Genomic DNA, 23,264 nt, shown 5'->3' on the forward strand with positions numbered 1-23,264 from the left:
CCCCTGACACACAGTCTGCTCAAATAGCCCCTTGTCCCAGCTGGCCAGGGCCCTGTCCCAAGAAGTTCCACTGTGGCCAATCCCCTGTCACAGAGCCAAGCCAAACAGCCTCCCAACCTGAGCCAGCACAACCAGCCGCTCCCCACCCCACACTCTGCTGCAAATCCAGACCAACTCACCAGCTTTCTGCATTCCCTCTGGGGCACTCACCCTGTAGGAAACCCAGGACACCGAGGCACAGCTGGGGGTAGAGGGAGATAGACTGGTTAGTGTGGTTCCTCCTGCCAGCCTTCCCTCCAGGCCTCCCACTGCAGTGGCAGTAGCGGGCACAAGGGAGACCTCAGAGAAGGGCTCGGCCTCAGAGCCCGGGGCATGGGGGTCACCTGCCAGAGCAGGGCTGAGGCCAGCCACATTGCAGGGGCATTTATAGTCCTAGGTGCCTGGCCCTGGCCCTCAGCACCCCCCACCCTGGGTCTGCACCACAGATGTTGCCATTATACTGGCTCCAGCCTAGAGACTAGAGATAGCCACTGATACATACAGAGGCCTAAGTATGAGGGTGCTGGGTGGGGAAAAGAGGGCAGATGGAGGGACAGAGAAAGGAAAGACAGATATGGGGAGGTGGGGACGGAGATTGGCATAGAGAGTAAAAGTGGGAGAGGGAAAGATACACAAAAGTTACAGTGAAGGCCAGGCACAGTGGCTCACGCCTGTAATCCCAGCACTTAGGAAGGCAGAGGTAAGTGGATCATCTGAGGTCAGAAGTTTGAGACCAGCCTGGCCAACATGGTAAAGCCCCGTCTCTACTAAGGACCCAAAAATTAGCCGGGCGTAGTGGCATGTGCCTGTAATCCCAGTTACTCCAACTACTCTGGAGGGTGAGGCAGAAGAATTGCTTGAACTGGGGAGGTAGAGGTTTCAGTGAGCTGAGATCACGCCATTGCACTCCAGCCTGAACGAAACTCCGTTTAAAAAAAATTTTTAAAATTTAGAAAAAAAGGTTATGGTGAGATGAAGAGATGGACGAGGGGAGAGGGAGATAGTGTAAGGAATGGAGAGGGAGAGAAGGAAAAAGAGAAGGAAAAAGACCAGCTAAGGCTCCAGCGGACCGCTGGTAGACATGGCCACTTCCCACTTACCCCCAGCAACACTAACGTTAAAGCAGTTCATCAGAAGGCAGCAAGTTCTCCTTTACAGAAGGATTTTCCAAACAATTCAGTAAGTTCCAAATGATTCTGATCGCAAATACCTGAAGGATTGGGCAAGGGAAGAATTCAAAAGAATTCAAGAGGATACAATTCGGATGATGATTACTCAAGGCAATATGCAGCTCAAGGAGTTAGAAAAAACACTTGCTTTAGCAAAATCTTAAGTATAGCATTATTCTGAAGGATTTTCAAAGTCTCCATGTGGTTTGTTGCATTTAGGATTAACAATGGACAACACAAAGCCCAGTCTTACTATTTGTATGTACAATATTTGGTGATAGAGAGTAAAGGAAAACACATCAAAACAGTTGCCTTAACACTGAAAAACATACCCTGCATTTTGAAAATGTTTATGGATGGCTCAGCAGTTTTAAAAGAAGCAAAAACCACTAACAAATGGTCAGTTTGCACATGAAAGATGCCGGACACAATCATTAGGGAAGTGTAAATCTTTTTCTTTTTTTGAAATGGAGTCTCCCTCTTTCACCCAGGCTGATGTGCAGTGGCTCAATCGCGGCTTACTGCAAGCTCCGCCTCCCGGGTCCACCCATTCTCCTGCCTCAGCCCCCCAAGTAGCTGGGGCTACAGGTGCCCGCCACCATGCCCGGTTAATTTTTTGTATTTTTAGTAGAGATGGGGTTTCACTGTGTTAGCCAGGATGGTCTCGATCTCCAGACCTCGTGATCCACCTGCCTTGGCCTCCCAGAGTGCTGGGATTACAGGGGTGAGCCACCGCGTCCGGCCGGGAGGTGTAAATCTAAACTACCATGAGGCCAGGTGCAATGGCTCATGCTTGTAATCCCAATACTTTAAGAGGCCAAGGTAGGTGGATCACTTGAGGTCAGGAGTTAGAGACCAGCCTGGCCAACATGGTGAAATCTCATCTCTCCTAAAAATGCAAAAATTAACCGGGTGTGGTGGTGCATGCCTGTAGTCCCAGCTACTCGGGAGGCTGAGGCAGGAGAATCACTTGAACCCAGGAAGTGGAGGTTGCAGTGAGCTGTGATTGTGCCTACTGCACTCTAGCCTGGATGACAGAGTGAGACTCTGTCTCAAACAAACAAACAAACAAACAAAAAACTATGAGCTATCACTTCACATTCACTAGAATGGCTGTAATTAAAAAGAGAAATAATAAAAAGTGTTGGTGAAGATGTGCAGAAATTGGAACCCTCATACATTGTTGGTGGGAATGTAAAATGGTGCAGCCACTTCAGGAAACAGACTGTCAGTTCCTCAAAAGATGAAACACAGCTGCTGCATGATTTAGCAATTCTACCCCAGGCCCATAACCATTATTTGGCACTAAAAAGAAACGAAGGACTGATATACTGATATATGCTAAACATGGATAAACCTTGAAAACGTTAAGTGAAAGAAGCCAGTCACAAAAGAACACATGATGATTCCATTCATATTAAGTGTCCAGAATAGGCAGAAAGATTAGTGGTTGCCTAGGCTGGCTGTAGGTGGAATGGATTAACTGTTAATGAGTGCAGGGTTTCTTTTTTTTTTTTTTTTTGAGATGGAGTCTCACTCTGTCGCCCAGGCTGGAGTGCAGTGGCACAGTCTAGGTTCACTGCAAGCTCCTCCTCCTGGGTTCACGCCATTCTCCTGCCTCAGCCTCCCGAGTAGCTGGGACGACAGATGCCCGCCACCATGCCGGGCTAATTTTTTGTATTTTTAGTAGAGGTGGGGTTTCACCATGTTAGCCAGGATGGTCTCGATCTCCTGACCTTGTGATCCACCCGCCTCGGCCTCCCAAAGTGCTGGGATTACAGGCATGAACGATCGTGCCCGGCGGGGTGTAGGGTTTCTTTTCAGGGTAATGAAAATATCCTACAGTTAGCCTGTGGTGTTAGGTTGCACAACTCTGAATATACCCAAATCCATTGAATTGTATCTCAATAAAGCTGAAAAAAAAAAAAAAAAAAACAAAAAAGAGGGACAAGAAAGAAATTTTTTCCGGGAAAGCCTTTTTTTTTTTTTTTTTTTTTTTTGAGACTGAGTCTTGCTCTGTCCCCCAGGCTGGAGTGCAGTGGCCGGATCTCAGCTCACTGCAAGGTCCGCCTCCCGGGTTCATGCCATTCTCCTGCCTCAGCCTCCCGAGTAGCTGGGACTACAGGCGCCCACCACCTCGCCCAGCTAGTTTTTTGTATTTTTTAGTAGAGACAGGGTTTCACCGGGTTAGCCAGGATGGTCTCGATCTCCTGACCTCGTGATCCGCCCGTCTCGGCCTCCCAAAGTGCTGGGATTACAGGCTTGAGCCACCGCGCCCGGCCTTTTTTTTTTTTTAAGACGGAGTTTCGCTCTTGTTGACCAGGCTGGAATGCAATGGTGAAATCTCAGCTCACCCCAACCTCTGCCTCCCGGATTCAGACGATTCGACGATTCTCCTGCCTCAGCCTCTTGAGTAGCTGGAATTACAAGCATGCACCACCATGCCTCGCTAATTTTGCAGTTTTAGTAGAGATTGGGTTTCTCCATGTTGGTCAGGCTGGTCTCGAACTCCTGACCTCAGGTGATCCGCCCACCTCGGCCTCCCAAAGTTCTGGGATTATGGGTGTGAGCCACCGCGCCTGGCCCTTTTTTTTTTTTTTTTTTTTTAATAGAATCTTGCTCTGTTGCCCAGGTTGGAATGCAGTGGCGTGATCTTGGCTCACTGCAACCTCTGCCTCCCGGGTTCAAGCAATTCTCCTGCCTCGGTTTTCCGAGTAGCTGAGACTACAGGTGGGTGCCACTATGCCCATCTAATTTTTGTATTTTGAGTAGAGACAGGGTTTCACATGTTGGCCAGGCTGGTCTCGAACTCCTGACTTCAGGTGATCCACCCTCCTCCTCAGTCTCCCAAAGTGCTGCGATTACAGGTGTGAGCCAGTGCACCCAGCATCGGAGGAAGCCCTTTGAGTATTGAGGAAGTGGTTGTATTTGGAGAGAGTGAGGGATTTAAGTTTCTCAGACAGAATAAGGGACTGAAGGCACAAGCTGAAGAAGCTGAGACCTGAAGACCATCTTAAGACAAGAGGGGCACAGCTGGGTGTGGTGGCACACACCTGTGGTCCCAGCTACTCGGGAGGCTGAGGTGGAAGGATTGCTTGACCCAGGGAGATCAAGGCTGCAGTGAGCTGAGATAGTGCCACTGGACTCTGGCCTGGGTCACAGAGTGAAGCTCAGTCTCCAAAAATAAAAAAGGTCAGGTACGGTGGTTCATGCCTGTAATCCTAGCACTTTGGGAGGCCAAGGGGGGTGGATCATGAGGTCAGGAGATCGAAACCATCCTGGCTAAGACAGTGAAACGCCATCTCTACTAAAATACAAAAAAATTAGCTGGGCTTGGCAGCGGCTGCCTGTAGTCCCAGCTACTTGGGAGGATGAGGCAGGACAATTGCTTGAACCTGGCAGAGGTTGCAGTGAGCTGAGATTGTGCCACTGCACTCCAGCCTGGGTGACAGAGCGAGACTCTGTCTCAAAAAATAAAATAAAATAAATTTAAAATTAGAAAAGAGGCGGCGGGCCCGGTGGGGTGAGGGGCAGGACTCCTGAGCCTGCTGAGAGAGAAGTTTTCAGCCTCTTTTGAACTTGAGGATCCTAGGAAGGGGGCTGGGAACCTGTGTTCTGAGGATGGAGGGGAGTGGAGATGGGGCTTCTGTGCCTGAGGAAGGGGGGACTGCAGACCTGAACTCCTGAGTTTGGGGAAGGAGGAAGCTAGAGGCCTGGGCTCCTGGATTGTGGAAGCAACCAGAGGCAGAGGCAGGAGATGGCACCAGATGCCTGGATGTGGAAGTCTAGAGGATTTGAGGACAGAGGTTCCCGTCGGAAAACAACGGGCTGTATACATCACTTTCTTCTTCCCAGAACCTCCTTTTAGCTTCCCAGAAGCTGAGAACAATGGAGCTACAGCCTTCAGGGAGGATCTCAGAGAGGAGGGCAAGGCTGGATCTCTAGAAATTGAGAAGCAAGGGACCCTGGGTACAGTTTCCAACTGCCTCTCCCCCAGATGCTAGGAGGTGCACTCAGGCTTCCTTCTCCCCCAGAACATTACCTTTGGTGGGGGGAATAAGGGGAGCATTCAAGAAGGAACCCATGTTCTTTCTTTTTTTTTCTCTTGAGACAGAGTCTCACTCTGTCACCCAGGCTGGAGTGCAATGGGGTGATCTCAGCTCACTACAACCTCCGCCTCCTGGATTCAAGCGATGCTCCTGCCTCAGCCTCCTGAGTATCTGGGATTATAGGCACCTGCCACCACGCCCAGCTAATTTTTGTATTTTTAGTAGAGACGGGGTTTCGCCATGTTGGCCAGTCTGGTCTCGAACTCCTGGTCTCAAGTGATCTCTCCAGCATGGCCTCCCAAAGTGCAGGGATTACAGGCGTGAGCCATCATGCCCAGCCGGAACCCGCTTTCCTTCAATAGCTTCATATGTCACTTGCTTAAGATCCTCCTTCATCATAAGCAGAGGATGTGGTTAGTGTTTCCTTCCAGTCTGAGGTGGGGAACAAACATATGTGCTAGAAACAGAACTGGGGAAGAGGGATGGCGTGGGAAGGGCTGGGATGCTAGAGGCTGAGGAGCTCAGACTGTCCCAGGAACCCTGGGGAGCCATGGGGGTGTCTATGCAGAGGAGGGTTTGGCTTTAGGAAGATCCTGGACCAGAGAAGAGACTGAGGCCAGGAGCCCAGTGCAAGGATCCAGATGGGGCTAGCCCAGGATGGGGCCAGGGCAGGGAGTAAGGGGAGGTGGGGGACATTCAGGAGGCTGAATGGGGGTTGCTCTCCCAGACAGGACCTAGGAGGAGGCATGGGTCCGGGAAGAAGCTGAGGTAGGTGTGGGATCCAGTGGGTGTGTGGGGCCCCAGGGGATGTCCAAGAAGAGGGATCTGGGAAGCTGAGGTAAGCCAGGTCTGGGCTTAGGAGAGATACTGGGGTTGAGGATGGAAATATGGAGGTTGTAACATGGTGAGTTGACTCAGGCCTATAAACTCAACACTTTGGGAGGCTGAGGCAGGTGGATCACGAGGTCAGGAGTTTGAGATCAGCTTGGCCAACATGGTGAAACTCTGTCGCTACTAAAAATACAAAAATTAGCCAGGCATGATGGCACACATCTGTAGTCGCACCTACTCGGGATGCCGAGGCAGGAGAATCGCTTGAACCAGGGAGGTGGAGGTTGTGGTGAGCAGAGATCTCACCATTGCAATCCAGCCTGGATAACAGAGCGAGACTCCGTCTCAAAAAATAAAAAAAGGAAAAGAAATATGAAGGTTGTCAACAGAGAAGAAAAACAGGTATTAGGGGTCGATGTCCCCTAATGTGAGTAGAGAAGCAGGAAGGGGCTCGTTCCCAGCTCCCTGGGGCCAAAGCATTTAGGGGGAAGCTGAAGAGGAAGTTCCCAAGGAACTGCTGTTTTACCCAGAGGGCTGGGGAGAGTGAAGTGAGCCTCAGGGGGTCCACGGAGTCCACGGAGTTGAAGCCAGAACATACCCAGAAGAAAGTCCTTTGAAATCTCACATTTTATACTCAAAATTCTTGCCAATTTTGTATTCACCTCCATCAGTCTATCCATGCGAGTTTTCATATAAAAAGATTTTCAAGTACTTACCAGTGAGTGACATTCTGTAACCTACCCTTCTGCATCCCCCGCCACCCATGGTACAAACTTGCAAGTGAAAATGAGGCTCTGGGTTCATTCTGTGGTTTTGGGGTCTCCCAGCCCATCTCCTGCATTGAGATGTCTGTTACCCAAGCATTTAAGGTTCTGATAACCCTGGCCACGCTGGCCTCTCCTCCTCAGTATCACCGACACTCCTAGCCCCTTCCACAGGAAGCCGAGTCCCCCATCTTCTCCCTGGCCACGTGCCCCCATCCATCCTCTCCATGGCAGCTAGACGGATCTTTCTTTCTTTTTTTTTTTCTGAGACGGAGTTTCGCTCTTGTTGCCTAAGCTGGAGTGCAATGGTGCAATCTCGGCTCACTGCAACCTCCGCCTCCCGGAAGCGATTCTCCTGCCTCAGCCTCCCAAGTAGCTGGGATTACGTGTATGTGCCACCATGCCCAGCTAATTTTGTATTTTTAGTACAGACAGGGTTTCTCCACGTTGGTCAGGCTGGTCTCCAACTCCAGACCTCAGGTGGTCCGCCCATCTTGGCCTCCCAAAGTGCTGGGATTACAGGTGTGAGCCACTGCACCCGGTTGCCAGATGGATTTTTCTAAAGTGCAAGCCTGACCCTGTCCCTCCACCTTATCACCCTCCACCCTCCATGGCCCCACAGTGCCCTTCTCCCATGGTGCTGCAGCCACACTAAATTCTGGCTCATTCTTCGAGCTTGCAGTCCTTTCCCTTCCTCTTTCTCTGTTGGCTTTTTTTTTTTTTTTTTTTAAGACGGAATCTTGCTCTGTCACCTAGGCGAGAGTGTGGTGGCGGGATCTGGGCTCACTGCAACCTCCGCCTTCCGGGTTCAAGCGATTCTCCTGCCTCAGCCTCCCAAGTAGCTGGGATTACTGCCACCACGTCTGGGTAATTTTTTGTAGTTTTAGTAGAGACGGGTTTTCGCCATGTTTGCCAGGCTGGTTTTGAACTCTTGACCTCAGATGATTCGCCCGCTTCATCCTCCCAAAGTGTTGGGATTACAGGCGTGAGCCACTGCACCTGGCCCTCTCTTAGCTTTTGTAATAATTTCAAGATAGTGACAGCAGGGCATTAAAACAAGCATAGGGTCCTTCTAAGTTTGGGGCACGGTGCAACCCCACAGTCACACTGCCGTAAAGTTAGCCCTGCCTCAGGAAATCTTGGACTGTCTCCCCACCTCCCATCCCAGGCCCAGTCAGAAACCTCAGAAGGCTTCTTGGCCTTTTGGCTAAGATCAAGCCTCCCAGGTAGCTGGGATTATAGGTGCCCGCCATCACACCCGGCTAATTTTTGTATTTTTAGTAGAGATGGGGTTTCACCATGTTGGCCAGACTGGTCGCGAACTCCTGACCTCAAGTGACCCACCTGCCTCAGCTTCCCAAAGTGTTGGGATTACAGGCATGAGCCACTGCTCCCAGCCTTGAACTAGAACTCTGAGGGCAAGGGCTAGGGCTGTGTTGGTCACCACAATGTTCCCAGTGTCACTCCGCACAGGTGAGGACAACAGGAAGCACTGATACCTCTCCTTGCTTTTGCGAGGTATGAGAGGGCACAACCATCAGGGAGGACCCAAAGGCAGGAGGCAGGCCCAGGTTCCACCCTGAACAGAAACATGCTTTTTGGGAGCACCTTTTATCTGATTCTCTCACATATGTGCCCATGCAAAGAGCTGCAAAAGCGTGGCATTAGCCTCAGCCTTGCAGGAGATCACAGGTGTCCCCAGATACTCAGGGCCTTTGTCAGATTTAGCCACCCCAAGACACACGGGTTGGATCTGGCAGTACACAGACAGGGGAGAACCCTGGTATTGGGACTACAGTCACTTCAAGAAAATGCTCCAGCAGCCGGAGCTTTGGTCTAAAAACTGCAGGGTCAAAGGCAGATGAGGAATTGACAGTAGAAGTAGTCGTACTCCCTGAGCTCAGGAAATTGATGGACTTAGCTGGGCAGTTGGACAAGCTAATTATTATTATTTGTAGAGATGGGGTATGGCTATGTTGCCTGGGAGACCACAGCATTTTGGGGGAAGTTAAAGTCCCTAAGGAATTGCTGTTTTATCCACAGGGCTGGGGAGAGTGAAGTGCGCCTCAGGGGGTCCACAGAATTGAGAGGCTGGTCTTGAACTCCTGGGCTCAAGCAATCTTCCCTGAGGGTGGCCTCTCAAAGCACTGGGATTACAGTCATGAGCCACTGTGCCTGGCTGACAGGTAACTTTTTTTTTTTTTTTTTGAGACAGGAGTCTCGCTCTGTCGCCCAGGCTGGAGTGCAGTGGCGTGATCTCGGCTTACTGCAAACTCTGCCTCCCGGGTTCACGCCATTCTCCTGCCTCAGCCTCCCCAGTAGCTGGGACTACAGGCGCCTGCCACAACGCCCGGCTAATTTTTTTTGTATTTTTAGTAGAGACGAGGTTTCACCATGTTAACCAGGATGGTCTCAATCTCCTGACCTTGTGATCCGCCCACCTCGGCCTCCCTAAGTGCTGGGATTACAGGCGTGAGCCACCAGGCCCGGTGACAAGCAACATTTTAACTTTAAATCCTAGATACACGTGATTGTGTGTGTGTGTTTCTGCAGGGGGGTGGGGGTGGTCCAGGCATGCTGTGGGGGAACATGGGGGACCCATGCTAGAGGGACCAGCCTGCCCTCCTCCCATCCTTCCTGCTTCCAAATTTGTAATCAGCTACTACCAAGTGTGTGTCCCCCTTCCAGCCCTGCATTTCCTGTGTCCACATTCCCCCTGACCACCCACGGCCACTGCCTCTCAGCCTCCATCCACTGTCTGCCTGCTACTTGAGCCTGGAAAAGGTCCGTCATTCCCATGCTACACAGAAGTCAGCTCCCCCATCTAAGGGGTGGGGCCGTGGATATCAGAGCCCAGTGTCTCACAACTCTTCTTGTCTCTCTGCAATCTTTCTGGAGAACTGGGTAGCGTACAGTAGGGCACACTTTCTGCTGCGTGGGGGGCGGGGGCCTCTGGTAAGGTCGTCTCAAATCTCTCTTCAACCACTTCAGGTGCCAACTTGGTCCCGATCACCCTTCTGCTTGGACTATTGCAGTATCCTCCTACCCCCAGAGCTTCCTTGAGATCAGAGACTGCTACTCTCATTAGACCTCAAAACCCTTCAATGGGCCAGGCGGGGTGGCTCATGCCACCTGTAATCCCAACACTTTGAGAGGGCAAGGCAGGTAGATCACGAGGTCAGGAGTTCGAGACCAGCCTGGCCAACATGGTGAAGCAGTCTCTACTAAAAATACAAAAATTAGCTGGGTGTGGTGGCGCGCACATGTAATCCCCGCTACTCAGGAGGCTGAGGCAGAATCACTTGAACCCAGGTAGCGGAGGTTGCAGTGAGCCAAGATTGTGCCACTGCACTCCAGCCTAGACGACAATGAGACTCTGTGTAAAAAAACAACAAACCCCAAAAAACCCTTCAACAGCTTCTCATACCACTTAAGAGGACAATCCAGACTCCTCCCAGCAGCCTGTGGGGTCCTGCGTCATCAGCTCCCTTCCTGCTCTCCAGCCTCAACCCAAGGTCACTCTCTTCCCTTCCCTCCTCTACTTCCCTCAGCACAGGCTGTTCCATTTGCATGGAATACCCTTCCCACCCCTTTCGTGGTTAACTCCAACCTGCACATCCTTCAGGTCTCAGCCAGGCCTCCCCTCCTCCAGGAAGCCTCCTCAATCTCTCTTGCTGGGTCAGGGCCCCTGGTTACAGGGTCGTGCACTTCTGTATGTGTCTCCTGCATGGCACCCCTTGGTCACCGCAGATGCTTACACTTGCTGGTGTGATTATTTAACATCTATGATCAGATCTGTAATCCCAGCACTGTGGGAGGCCAAGGCAGGAGAACCACTTGAGGTCAGGAGTTCAAGACCAGTCTGCAAACATAGTGAGACCCCCATCTCTACAAAAATACAAAAATTAGCTGGGTGTGGTGGCACATGCCTATAATCCCAGCTACTGGGGAGGCTGAGGTAGGAGGATCACTTGAGCCTGGGAGGTGGAGGCTGCAGTGAGCCATGATCGTGCCACTGCACTACAGCCTGGGCGACATCGAGACTCTGTCTTAAAAAAACAAACAAACAAAAAAAACACCTCAGAAACCATTTGTGTCACCATCAAATGGTGAGCCCTGCGAAGGCAGCACCTGTGCTGTATTTGTTCAGCAATGAATCCCCAGCACACTGCACACAGAAAGGATTGCTCACATTTAAAAATGAGGGTTTAGGGCCGGGCGCAGTGGCTCACACCTGTAATCCCAGCACTTTGGGAGGCTGAGGTGGGTGGATCACGAGGTTAAGAGATCAAGACCATCCTGGCCAACACGGAGAAATAAAGAAATTAGTCGGGCATAGTGACAGGCGCCTGTAATCCCAGCTACTCGAGAGGCTGAGGCAGAAGAATCGCTTGAACCCAGGAGACGGGGGTTGCAGTGAGCCCAGATCGTGCCATTGCACTCCACTCCGGCTGCGGCTGCGACAAGAGCGAGCCTTCATCTCAAAAAAAAAAAGAGGATTTAGGAACAGTGCGCCTCTGGCTCCCCCTGAGGGGAGCAACTGGTAATGTAGCAGCCCCTAGGCACCCCTACCGCCCACACCGACTATTCCCTCCCTAGGCTCCTTTTCTTTCTTTCTTTTCATTTTATTTGATTTATTTATTTATTTATTTTGAGATGGAGTCTCGCTCTGTCGCCCAGGCTGGAGTGCAGTGGCCGGATCTCGGCTCACTGCAAGCTTCACCTCCCAGATTTACGCCATTCTCCTGCCTCAGCCTCCCGAGTAGCTGGGACTACAGGCGCCCGCCACCTCGCCCGGCTAGTTTTTTGTATTTTTTAGTAGAGACGGGGTTTCACCGTGTTAGTCAGGAGGGTCTCGATCTCCTGACCTCGTGATCCGCCCGTCTCGGCCTCCCAAAGTGCTGGGATTACAGGCTTGGGCCACCGCGCCCAGCCTCCTTTTCTATTTTTTTGGAGACAGGGTGTCGCTCTATGGCCCAGGCTAGAGTGCAGTGGCGCAATCCTAGCTCACTGCAGCCTCGAACTCCTGGGCTCAAGTGATCCTCCCGCCTTAGCCTCCTGAGTAGCTGGGACCATAGGTTCGAGCCACCATTCCCCGCTCCTAGGCCCCTTTCCCCAAGACTCATGCCCTCACTCTTCTTGATGACCTCACCTGACTTCAGCTGCCCAAGGCTAACCAACAAGAAGAAGGACCTCATGATGCTGCTGGGGCCTTGGGGAGTGAGGGGTGGTCAGACCGGGTACCCCAGGACTCAGGCTGGCCCCATGACTCATGGCATAGTATGTTCAAGGCCTAGATCCCCCAGAAAAGCTGTGGCAGAATCTAGGATGTGTGATCCCATGAGGTCACGGTCATGTGCCCCAGGTCATGAGTAGGGCCAGTTCAACTTGGGCTCTCTTTACCATGCCCTCACGCCAGTGTCCCTCCAGGTAACAGACCCCAGGTTCCTTCCACACTTCTGCCTCTGGGGACATCACTAGTGAAGCCCTGAGTTCAGGGGGTGCTATTCCTCTTACTGCCAACCCCATTCCTGGATCTCCAAGGAGGCTCAACATCTCCTAGGCCAGGGTTTGGTTCTACAAATCTCCAGGCTTGTTGTGCCATGGGGCCTAGGGCAGCCCAAGACAGAGGAAGGACCTGCCCTGCAGAGACATGGGGCTGAAAGGTCCAGATCAACCCAGACTCCAGGCCCACAGGTTGACAGGGGTTGCACCCTCTAGCTACACTTTCTTACCCCCTCCTCTCAAATCAGCTGAATCTGCCATCTGCCCCAACTGACCCCCTAACACTGCTCTCCGGGGCGTCACCACAGCCTTTATTTATATCATTGCACACAAGAGTCTCTCGGGTCTGAATTGCTTGGTCTTCTTCCCCCTGCCCCTCTGCCTGCTGTTCCTGTTTAGTCTTTGTTAGGTTTTTCTTTGCATCACCCTTAAATATGGAAAGTCCCTAGCCAGGGGCAGTGGCTCACACCTGTAATCCCAGCAATCCAGGAGGCTGAGGAGGGAGGATCACTTGAGGCCAGTTTGGGATCAGCCTGGGCAATATAGCGAGACCCCATCTCTTTAAAAAAAAAAAAAAGTCCCATAGTGGGGACTTGGAACCACCCCCCACAAGAGGCCGTCTTAACCCTAGCAGCATCAGTTCCCGTCTCTGCTGACAAAGCCCTCATTTCTGTTCCCAGCTTCAGCCTCAGACCAGGGTTCCTGCAGCCTCCTGAATGCCACACCCTGGACATCCTCAGGGCCCCTACATCTACCAAGTTCCCCACCGGGCATATCATCTTTCCCAAACCTGCTCCTCCTCCCTGGTCCTGTATCAGGGTAGTCCCCACCATCTCCCTGCCCCACCCCACGGCCCCGCAGCTCCATAACCCACTGCCTCAGCTTCCCACAGCTTCCCGAGTGTCTCTATCAACCCACTCCCTTTTCTTGTCCCCCAGCTCAGCTGATCCAACGTTGTCCTCATGCACCCAGGTCCCTGCCCCAGCCTCCCCTGGAGCTCCCAGCTTCAGTCTTCCCCTTGGGTCCACCCTCCTCAGAGCACTAGAAGGATCTTCCTAAAGCCCCAATCTGACCCCATCCCTCCCTTGCATACAACCCTCCATGGCTCCCCAGTACCATCAGGCCACAGTCTGAGCTCCTCAGCCTGGAGGTCCTAGACCCTGCTCAACCCTCCTGCCTCACCTCTACCATAGCACCCCCAGTGCCCAGGGCACACCACCACCTTGCTTGTGCTGTGCCCTCTGCCTGAAAGACCTTTCCTTCTGCTCTTTGCCCAGTTATCTCTTTCAAATGTCATTCTCAGATCACGTGTCCTCCTCCAGGAAGCCCTCCCTGACCACACCTGGGGCTGAGCAGGGTACCTCTTCTGGACTGTCACAATCCCCCAGGCTTCCCTCATCCCCACATCCCTGGTCACTCTGGGCTATCACTGTCTGGTGATGTGTCTGTCTCCCATTTGACTTTAGGCCCCTGCGGGCAGGGCTCAGGGCTCTCTGGATCACCACAGCATCCCCCAACCCAGGGCATGCCCAGAGCAAACACACAGGGAACATCTATTGTCTGAATGGATCACCATCCTCAGCCTCCTCCAGCGTCCTCAGACTGAACTGGGCAGGGTGGGGTGGGGGATGTCTCTCCCCAAAGGAGGCATTCCCCAGCTCCAGACCCCGCTCCGTCCCCCAACCCCCATAGACAGAGACGAGGGCAAGGGTCTAGGCCCAAGCTTAGAAAAATAGGACTTTCTTGTTGTGCCCTGTGTCCCCGACACCCTCCCCATCAGAGTTTTAAAAACCATGAGCAATTTGGTGAGTCTGAGGCCAGGTCCCACAGGGTGTCCGGGTCCTGCTGTCCGTGGGGCCAGAGAAGCCTTGGGGGGGGGGGCGCCTGGCTAGGGTCCCACAGGTTCGTGGCCGGGCCCCCAGGGCTCGCAGTCCAGCTGGACCACGGTGTGGGCCCTGAGCGCCGCCGGCTCAGGGGCGGGCGGGGCGGGCGTGGGCGTGGGGCCCAGGGCGCCATTGGTCTGGGAGCAAACGCTGCTGACAGGCGCAGGAGTCTTGGCCTTGCCGGGGGGCTGGCCGCCGTGCACCTTGTAGCGCATCAGCAGCACGAAGATGAAGACCAGTACCGAGGCCACGATGACGCCGCCCAGCGCGATGATCATCGTGCCACCCAGGAAGGGAGCGTGCGGCGCCCCGCATGGCCGCAGGGCGGGTTCGGTGGAGAAGTGGGCGCAGCCCACAGGCCGTGTGGCTGTGAGCCCCGTGGCGCTGTCCTCGTACACGGCGAGCACGCACAGGTCGTAGGCCCGGCCCGACGCCAGGTCCGTCAGCAGGAACGAGCGGCTGTCCGCCGGGATCATCCTGCAGGGCAGGCAAGTTGGGGTCAGGTCTCAGGCTGCCCAGCCCCCATCCTGTGCTTCCCCCACCAAACTCCCTGCGGGGCTAGGCTTCCCACCAGTCTACTGCCTCATTTCATTTTACCCAGTGAGCTTCCTCTCACCACCACCCCAATTCCCTTTGGTCTGACATCCCATTCAGCCACCTGACTGATATCCCTCCAGTGTTGGCCAATTTCACTCTAGCCCATCCTCTCACATATCCTCATAGCCTGCTGCCCAATTTCACTCTAGTCCCACCACCCGATTTCTTTAACAGCTCACCACATGAGTTCTTCCAATCCATCCTGTTTCTTTTCTTTTTTTCTGTTTTCTCAGAAACAGGGTCTTGCTCTGTTGCCCAAGCTGGAGTGCAGTGGCATGATCACGGCTCACTGCAGCCTCTAACTCCTGGACTCAAGTCATCCTCCTGCCTCAGCGTCCTGAGTAGCTGGAACTACAGGCATGCACTACCATGCCCAGCTAATTAAAAAAATTTTTTTTGTAGAGATGGGCTCTTGCTATATTGCCCAGGCTGGTCTCAAACTCCTGGCCTCAAATTCCTGGCTTCAAGGCAGTCCAGCCTCCTGCCTTGGCCTCCTTAAGTATTGGGATTACAGGCGTGAGCCACCACACCTTGCCAGTTTCATTTTATACCCAACTGCCCAATTTTCTTTTTGCACTGCCCATGCAATTTCCCTCCAGTCTGCAGCCCAGCTCTGCTCTAGCCTCCCTGCCCAATTTTGCCCCAATCCTCTGCCTGATTTCACTCTGGCCCCACTGCCAGTCATCTCTCCAGTTCACCACCTAATTCTGCTTTAACCCTGTCCAATTTCCCTCTAATTTAATCCTTTTGTCTTCTAGCCACCCCCCATCCAATTTCCCTCACATTGTACCTCCCAGTCTCCTCCAGACCCTTGCCAATTTCCCTCTGGTTCCCTTACTTCCTGTAGCCTATGCCAAATTTCCCTTTTCCAGCTGCCTGATTTTCCTCTAGTGCACAGCTAGGATTCTCTCCAATCGAACCACCTGATCTCCCTGTACCGCTACTGACCGATTTCCTTGTAACCTGCCAATAAATGTCCCCCAGCCCTATTGCCTTATGATTATGACTGTATCAATAGCCTGTTTTCCAATGAGTGCTGTCGTCTGATTCCCTTTTCATTAAACTAACGTGCCTAAATCACTGCTGCTTTCTTTTTCTCCCTGTTGCCTTATTTCTCCCAGCTCTGTCACCTGCTTCTCTTTTATCTCTGTTGGCAGGTTTCTATTTATCTTTTTCTTTCTTGTTTCCATTTAATCCTTACCACCCAATTTCACTATAGTTTCTTTTGTAGCTGGGCACCCTGTTGGAGAGTTGACTTGTCTTGTCACCTGTTTTATTCCTAGGCTATTCTAATGAGAGAGGTACAGGGAACTCCGTGGTTGCCTGGGGCAGGGTGACTGTCTAGGAGAGCATTCATTCCATTCCCCACCTGGCAAGATGGCCAGGACTTGTGTGACTTTTTTTTTTTTGAGATGGAGTCTCACTCTGTCACCCAGCCTGGAGTGCAGTGGCGCAGCCTTGGCTCACTGCAACCTCCGCCTCCCAGGTTCAAGCGATTCTCCTGCCTCAGCCTCCTGAGTAGCTGGGACTACAGGCTTATGCCACCACGCTCAGCTAATTTAGTAGAGATGGGGTTTCACTGTGTTAGCCAAGATGGTTTCAAACTCCTGACCCAGTGATCCACCGCCTCAGCCTCCCAAAGTGCTGGGATTACAGGCGTGAGCCACCAAGCCCGGCCGACTTGTGTGATTTTCAGGGGCAGGGCTTTCGTGGAATCTTCCGAGTCATGTCTGAGAAACGGAGTAGAATGAGCTCAGTGGGTTGCCAGAACTGAAATGGAAATCATGTGGTCTTTTCTTGAGGTGTTGGCCCCAAGGGAGGGAAAGGACATCCAGGTACTGGGTCCCCAAGGCACAGACCTCAGCCCTGGGGAGGTCCAGTCTTTACAGCCAGGCCTTGGGACTGCACCCTTGGCCCAGCCTGGTCGTGAGGACAGGGACTCACCCACAGCCGCAGTCCATCCATGCAAGGTTGAACTTTGGTAAGAGGTGTCAATGGCACCTGGGTCCACAGCCACCACTGCTGACCACGTGTGGTCACCACAGATGTGCTGAGTGCTCTCCAGCTTGGAGGGACAAGCTGGACTGAGCCACCTCTTGGAGTATGTAAACCCCAGGTTCTGTGTTTGCAACAACAGAAGAGAGAAGAAAATCCCCCCCAAGTGTGGCAAATTGGGTATTTCTGTTTACCTGGCAAAAGGAACTTGAACTAGGTTTGATTTGATTTAGAAAATAAAAAACCTATGCCGCGTGTGGTGGTTCACGCCTGTAATCCCAGCATTTTGGGAGGCTGAGGCAGGTGGATCACCTGAGGTCAGGACTTCGAGACCAGCCTGGCCAACATGGTGAAACCCCATCTCTACTAAAAATAAAATGCAAATATTAGCTGGATGTGGTGGTGCATGCCTCTAATCCCAGCTACTCGGGAGGCTGAGGCACGAGAATCGCTTGAACCTGGGAAGTGGAGGTTGTAGTGAGAGATTGCACCACTGCACTCCAGCCTGGGTGACAAAGTGAGACCCTGTCTCAAAAAAAAAATCTGGGCCGGGCGTGGTGGCTCTCACACCTGTAATCCCAGCACTTTGGGAGGGCCGAGGTGGGCGGATCACAAGGTCAGGGAGATCGAACCATCCTGGCTAACATGGTGAAACCCGTTCTCTACTTAAAAATACAAAAAATTAGGCCGGGCATTGTGGCGGGCATTCTGTAGTCCCAGCTACTCGGGGAGGCTTGGAGGAAGGAGAATGGCCGTGAACCCAGGAGGCAGGAGCTTGCAGTGAGCCGAGATCACGCCACTGCACTCCAGGCCTGGGGCGACCAAACAAGATCCTCTCAAAAAAAAAAAAAAAAAAAAAAAAATCTGCGATGTCACTTATATTAGAACTTGAATCACACCACACACACCCGAAGCCTAGTCTCTATCGAACCTCCTCCCTGCAATTTTCATTCTAACCTCTGGTCCGATTTCTTTTTCTAACAGAGCTGCTTATTTCATTTTTTCTGGGCTCCCTGTGCTTTCCTGTTTGATCTCCTTTTCTTCCTGCTGCCCAGCTAGTATCTAGTCCTGTCATCTGGAAAACCTGGTGTTTCTCTCTTTATCTTTACAACTTAAATTTATTTTTATCCCCTTATCTCCCCCACCCACCCTTGCCCATTAACATTTTATTCTTCTGCCCTGATTACTTTCTCCTCCCGCTGCCTGGTTTCCTTTTCATGTTTGCTACTACTATTTACTCTTGCTGCCTAATTTCTTTTTACCCATGCAGCCTGATTTCTTTTATCCTTATTGCTTGATCTTTTTTAGCCCTGTAGCCTGATTTATTTTAACATTTGCTGTCTCATTTGCTTCGTCCTTCTTGTCTGACTTCTTTTTATCACTGCTGTCAGATTTCATTGACTCTTTCTGCCAGATTCTTGTTATCCTTGCTGCCTGATTTCTTTTATTTTTGCTGCCTGATTTCTTTTACTTTTGCTGCCTGATTTCTTTTGGAACCTTCCAGCACCATTTATCAGTTGTGCTTCGGTGTAGGGTTTTAGTAGGTGTACCCTCAACCCTCCCCTTGCCTCACTCCCCCATCCAAGCTACCCCAGTGCCTGGACCCTGCACCTGTAAACGAGGATGTCATCAGCTGAGCTGTTGTACTGGATCTGGTACATGCGGATGCCCGGGATAGGCTGCTGATCCGGCCACTGGACGAGAGCAGCTGTGGCCCCGTGCTCAGTCACCTGGACGCCACGGTCGGTAGGGGGCCCAGTGTCGACTGCCTTGGCAGAGGCAGAGGCAGCTGAGGGTGGGGTGAGAGCATCAGGATCCCCGTCCCGCGGGGGGTCACAGCTGGTGCTGTTGGCTAGCTGAGGAGGCGGTGGGGGGCCCACAGTCAGCTCCACGGCAGCTGTGGCCTCACCAGCTGCATTGGCCGCGATGCAAGTGAAGATGCCACCATCACCCGGCTCGGTGACCAGCAGCTCCAGCGTCCCATTGGGGAAGGCGCGGGCACGGCTCGAGTTGCCCAGCAGCCGGCCCTGGGGTGACACCCAACGCACACGGGGCTCTGGGTCCCCCACTGCCCGGCAGCGCAGGGCAGCTGGCCGACCTGCGGGCACTGCCAGGGGTGGTGAGCGGTGAGTCACCACGGGTGGCTCGCAGACAAACTCCTCCTCGCCCACCGCCCAGAAGTAGCGGCCACCCAGAGCAGGTGGGGACGCACAGGCCTCGAGGTCATCCTCCCGTGCCAGGCGACGCAGCCACACCAGCTCGCAGTTGCAGTGCAGTGGGTTCCCGCCAAAGGCCAGCACCAGGGCAGAGGCGGGCGAGCCCCGGGGCCTGGCAAGCAGGGGCAGGCGGGAGAAGAGCGGGTCGGGTGGGATTGTGGTCAGGCGGTTGGAGGTCATGTCCAGCCGGGCCAGCTTGTGCAGGCGGGAAAAGGCGCCGGCGGGCACGGAAGCCAGCAGGTTGTGGTCAAGGCCCAACGTGTTGACATTGCCCAGGCGGCCCAGGGCCTCCCAGGGCAGCTGTTCGAGGTTGTTGTAGGAGAGATCGAGGTCCTCCAGCGTCTCGGCACAGTCATCCAGGGCGCCGGCCGCCAGCGCTGCCAGTTGGTTGTTGCTAAGGATGAGGTGGCGCAAGTTGACCAGGCCACGCAGCTGGCCCTCGCCCAGTGAGGTCAGCCGGTTGCCATCCAGGTGCAGCGCACGCAGGGCCCGTAGGTCGGCGAAGGCACCAGCGGCCACGTGGCGGATGGTATTCCGAGACAGGCTCAGATGCAGCAGGCCCGTCATGTTGGCCAGGTCGCGGCGGCGCACAGAGGCGATGAAGTTGTCTGCCAGCCGCAGCTCAGCTGCCCGGCGGTCCAGCGAGGGAGGCACGAACAGGAGGCCCGCCCCTGGGCACAGCACGCTTAGGGGCAGCGACTGTGTCTGGCAGCGGCAGCGGCGGGGACACGGGCTTGGTGTGGCTGACTGGGGTGGAGATGAGGCGGGGGCCAGTGGCAGCAGGCACAGGAGCAACGGGAGGATGGCCATCGCGGGCAGGAGTGTCCTGTGGGGAAGAGGTGAGGCGTGAGGGCAGAAGAGGGGTTCTACAGGGGATGGGGGTGGTCTGAGACCAGGAGAGAAGGTCACAGTGGGCTGAGGGCAGAAGGGCTGGTCAAAGACCGTCAGATGTGACCAAAAGCCAGAGGAAGGCCAGGTGCGGTACCTCACACCTGTAATCCCAGCATTTGGGGAGGCTGAGGCAGGAGGATGGCTTGAGGCCAGGAGTTCAAGACCAGCCTGGGCAACAAAGTGAGACCGTGTATCTATTATACAAAAATTCTCAAAAATTAGCTGGGGTTGGCTGGGTGCGGTGGCTCACGCCTGTAATCCCAGCACTTTGGGAGGCCGAAGTGGGCAGATCACGAGGTCAGGAGATTGAGACCATCCTGGCTAACACGGTGAAACCCCATCTGTACTAAAAATACAAAAAAGTAGCCGGGCATGGTGGCAGGCACCTGTAGTCCCAGCTACTCGGGAGGCTGAGGCAGGAGAATGATGTGAACCTGGGAGGTGGAGCTTGCAGTGAGCCGAGATTGCGCCACTGCACTCCAGCCTGGGCGACAGAATGAGACTCTGTCTCAAAAAAAAAAAAAAAAAAATTAGCTGGGCATAGTGGCGCCCACCTGTGGTCCTAGCTACGTGGGACGCTGAGGTGGGAGGATCAGTTTGAGCCCAAGAGTTTGAGGCTGCAGCGAGCTATGACTGTGCCACCACACTACAGCCCGGGCAACAGAGCGAGACTCTGTCTCTCCAAAAGAAAAAAGAAAAGAAATGGTCAGAGAAATGACAGCTGGTTTGGGTGAGTGGTAGGAAAACCACAGGGCTTTAGACATGGTCAGAGATGGTCAAAGCTGGCCATGGGGAGACGGGGCAGCCAGGGTGGCAGGAATGATCAGAAGTGATCAGATATGACCAAAGAAGAGAAGGGGTTAGAGATGGTCAGGAAGATGAGTGGTGGACAAAGAGAAGGGAGAGCATGGATTGGGCTCAGATCTGGGGGAGATGACCATGTCAGAGACACGTGGTCAGAAACGGCCCAAAGCCAGCAAGGCGGTCAGAGAGGAGGAAAAGGATAGACATGGCAGAGTCAGTGGGAGTCCAGGACAGCTGCTCAGGAGGATGGTGCGGGAAGAGGTCATAGGAGACAGGAAAGGCAGCAGAGATGTTTGAGATGATCAGAGGGAATCAGCCAGCGAGAGAGAGAGGAGAGGTGGCCAGAGATGGTCAGAGGGCATCAGTGAATGAGAAAGAGAGGAGAGGCAGCCAGAGATGGTCAGAGAGCATCAGCGAGTGAGAGAGAGGAGAGGTGGCCAGAGATGATCAGAGGGTATCAGCGAGCGAGAGAGGAGAGGTGGCCAGAGATGGTAAGAGGGTTGCAGACTGGGAGTTAGGGTCAGGGGTGGGAAGAGGGCAAGAGCAGTGGGAGAGATGGCTAGAGAAAGGGAAAGGTGGCCAGAGGAAGCTGGAGAGGAGAGATGGACAGAGGCGGCTGGAGAGAAGAGTGGTGGACAGCAATGTCAAAGATGGATGGGGACGGTCACAGACCCAGGCTTAGATTCAGGGGTGGAGAAAGAGCAAGACAGCTGGTGAATGATGATTAGAGAGGCACAGTGGACACAGATGTCAGCGATGGTCACTGAGAAGCAGCAGGAAGAGGCAACTGGAGAGAGGACCTGTGGACAGGGGTGTCACAAAGATGATCAGAGAGAGAAAAGGGGAACAGAGATGGCCATTGAGAGGACAGGTGGAGAAAGGAGACCAGAGAGAGGAGTGGTGGACAAGAGAGGTGGTGGAGATGGTAGGACAGACAGCGAGAGGCTGTAAGGGTTGCAGGGGTCAGAGACCTGGAGGTACCATCAACTAGGGCAGGGGAGGTCAGAGAGGGGCAGGGCTGGCCAGTGTCCAGAGAGTGTTTGGAGCAGAGCAGGAGCTGAAGGTAGACCCACAGGGAAATGTCTTTTTTTCTGGAGAAACCCCAATAGTGCCAAAGGGTGCCTGGTACTGTAACCCGCAGCCACAACGCTCCTCCCAGCCCCTCCCCACCTGGAGGTTTCAGCAGCCTTACCTGAGCTAGAAGCTGCCCCAGGGAGCAGAGTTCTAGCTCCAGGGGAGTCAGAGGTCAGGACTCTGGAGGGAGCATCTGGTCATGCCTTTCCTGTCCCCAAGGCTTCTGTAGAGGGACTGTGTCCTGACTAGGCTCAAATCTGTGGCAACGGAGTCTCCAGACTTTAATACTTGGGGTCCCAGACCCCAAAATATTGGGCCTCTAGGGTCCAGTTTTAGGGGTCCAGTTTGGGTTGTTCAGGGTCAGGGTCTCCCAGGTCCAGTCTTGGGATGCTAAGCAGCCAAACGGTGGGGTTTAGAGTCTGAGATCCGATACCAGGGTGGTGCATTCAGATACTGGGGTGCTGAGTCAAGATTGGGAGGTCTCAAGTCCCAGATTTCAGCATTCAGGTCTGCAGCAAGGACTTCAGGCCCAAACTCGGGTTCAGGCCCCTTGGAATCCCACAGTCCAGATCTTGGAATTTGAGGCCTGAATCCCAGGGTTCAGGTCCCCAAGAGTGGGTTCCAGCATACAGTACTGGAAATCCAGTCCCAGATTTCAAGGTCCCAGGCGCAGAATTCAGAGTTCAGCTCCAGGCTTGAGGTTTTATATGTCAAATATTGGGGTTCTGCTCCAAATATTGGGGTCTGTGTTCCAAATTGTGGGGTTCCGGCTCCAAATGTTGAGGTCCCAGTGACCGATGTTGAGATTCCAGCCCCATATATTGGGGTTCAGGCTCCAGATCTTGGGGTTCCACGGCCGGATCTGGGGTTGCTGGTCCCAGATCAGGGTTCCAGGCTCGGGTTTCCGGAACTCCCGGTTCAATCTCGGGGTGCAGGCCCCCGAGGTGGAGGTTAGGGCGCGGGGTCCGGGGCGGCAGCGTCCCGGCTGGCTTCCTGGGCTGCGGCGGAGGCTGACTCGGAGGGAGGGGACCGGCTGCGGTGGGGAGGGGGTCGACCGGGCAGCCCCAGGGCCGGGTGGGGCGAGGCCTGGGAGCGGAGGGACGGACAGACAGACTGGGACACGCGGGATGGAGGCACCGCAGCGCACGCAGGGGCACAGGGGGGAGGGGCCGCGCTCAGACACCCTCCCCCGCCACGGCCGGGGCGGGGCCGGGCGGGGGCCGGGCTGGAGGGCCGGGTCCGGGCGCTCCCGCGGCCTCCTCGCCGGGAACCCAGGGCCGCGCGCGCACCCGCGCTTAAAGGCGCAGGCTCCGCGCGCACCCGCGCTTAAAGGCGTAGGCACCCGCCCCTTCTCTCAAAGACGCACCCCGGCCCCACCTCCCATGGAGTCGCCCTGGCGCTGCTGGGAACGAGAATCCCTGGATACGGAGAGACTGTGAGACAGAGA

General features: G+C 54.0%; 1 protein-coding gene and 1 pseudogene across 1 annotated transcript; one reads left to right on the forward strand and one right to left on the reverse strand.

Annotated features, from left to right (window-relative positions):
- The first annotated feature begins 1,120 nt into the window (after positions 1-1,120).
- On the forward strand, positions 1,121-1,653 carry LOC108513039 (LYR motif-containing protein 2 pseudogene; annotated as a pseudogene).
- A 12,420-nt stretch (positions 1,654-14,073) lies between these two features.
- On the reverse strand, positions 14,074-22,994 carry LRFN3 (leucine rich repeat and fibronectin type III domain containing 3). Its single transcript, XM_017848701.1, has 3 exons — positions 21,936-22,994; positions 18,444-19,874; positions 14,074-14,717 (listed from the first exon to the last, which is right to left on the reverse strand). Exons 2-3 carry the CDS (start codon positions 19,856-19,858, stop codon positions 14,246-14,248), a joined length of 1,887 nt encoding a protein of 628 aa, XP_017704190.1. The 5' UTR covers positions 19,859-19,874; positions 21,936-22,994; the 3' UTR covers positions 14,074-14,245.
- Between the last annotated feature and the right edge of the window lie 270 nt (positions 22,995-23,264).

Source organism: Rhinopithecus bieti, unplaced genomic scaffold (assembly GCF_001698545.2).
Source record: "Rhinopithecus bieti isolate Rb0 unplaced genomic scaffold, ASM169854v2 scaffold_32059, whole genome shotgun sequence".
Classification (NCBI taxonomy): Eukaryota; Metazoa; Chordata; class Mammalia; order Primates; family Cercopithecidae; genus Rhinopithecus; species Rhinopithecus bieti.

Coding starts and splice junctions, on each gene's coding strand:
- LRFN3 (XM_017848701.1), bottom strand. CDS start 19,858: ATGGCCATCCTCCCGTTGCTCCTGTGCCTGCTGCCACTGGCCCCCGCC. Junction 14,718..18,443: donor GATGACATCCTCGTTTACAG/GTGCAGGGTCCA, acceptor CCTGCCCTGCAG/GATGATCCCGGCGGACAGCC.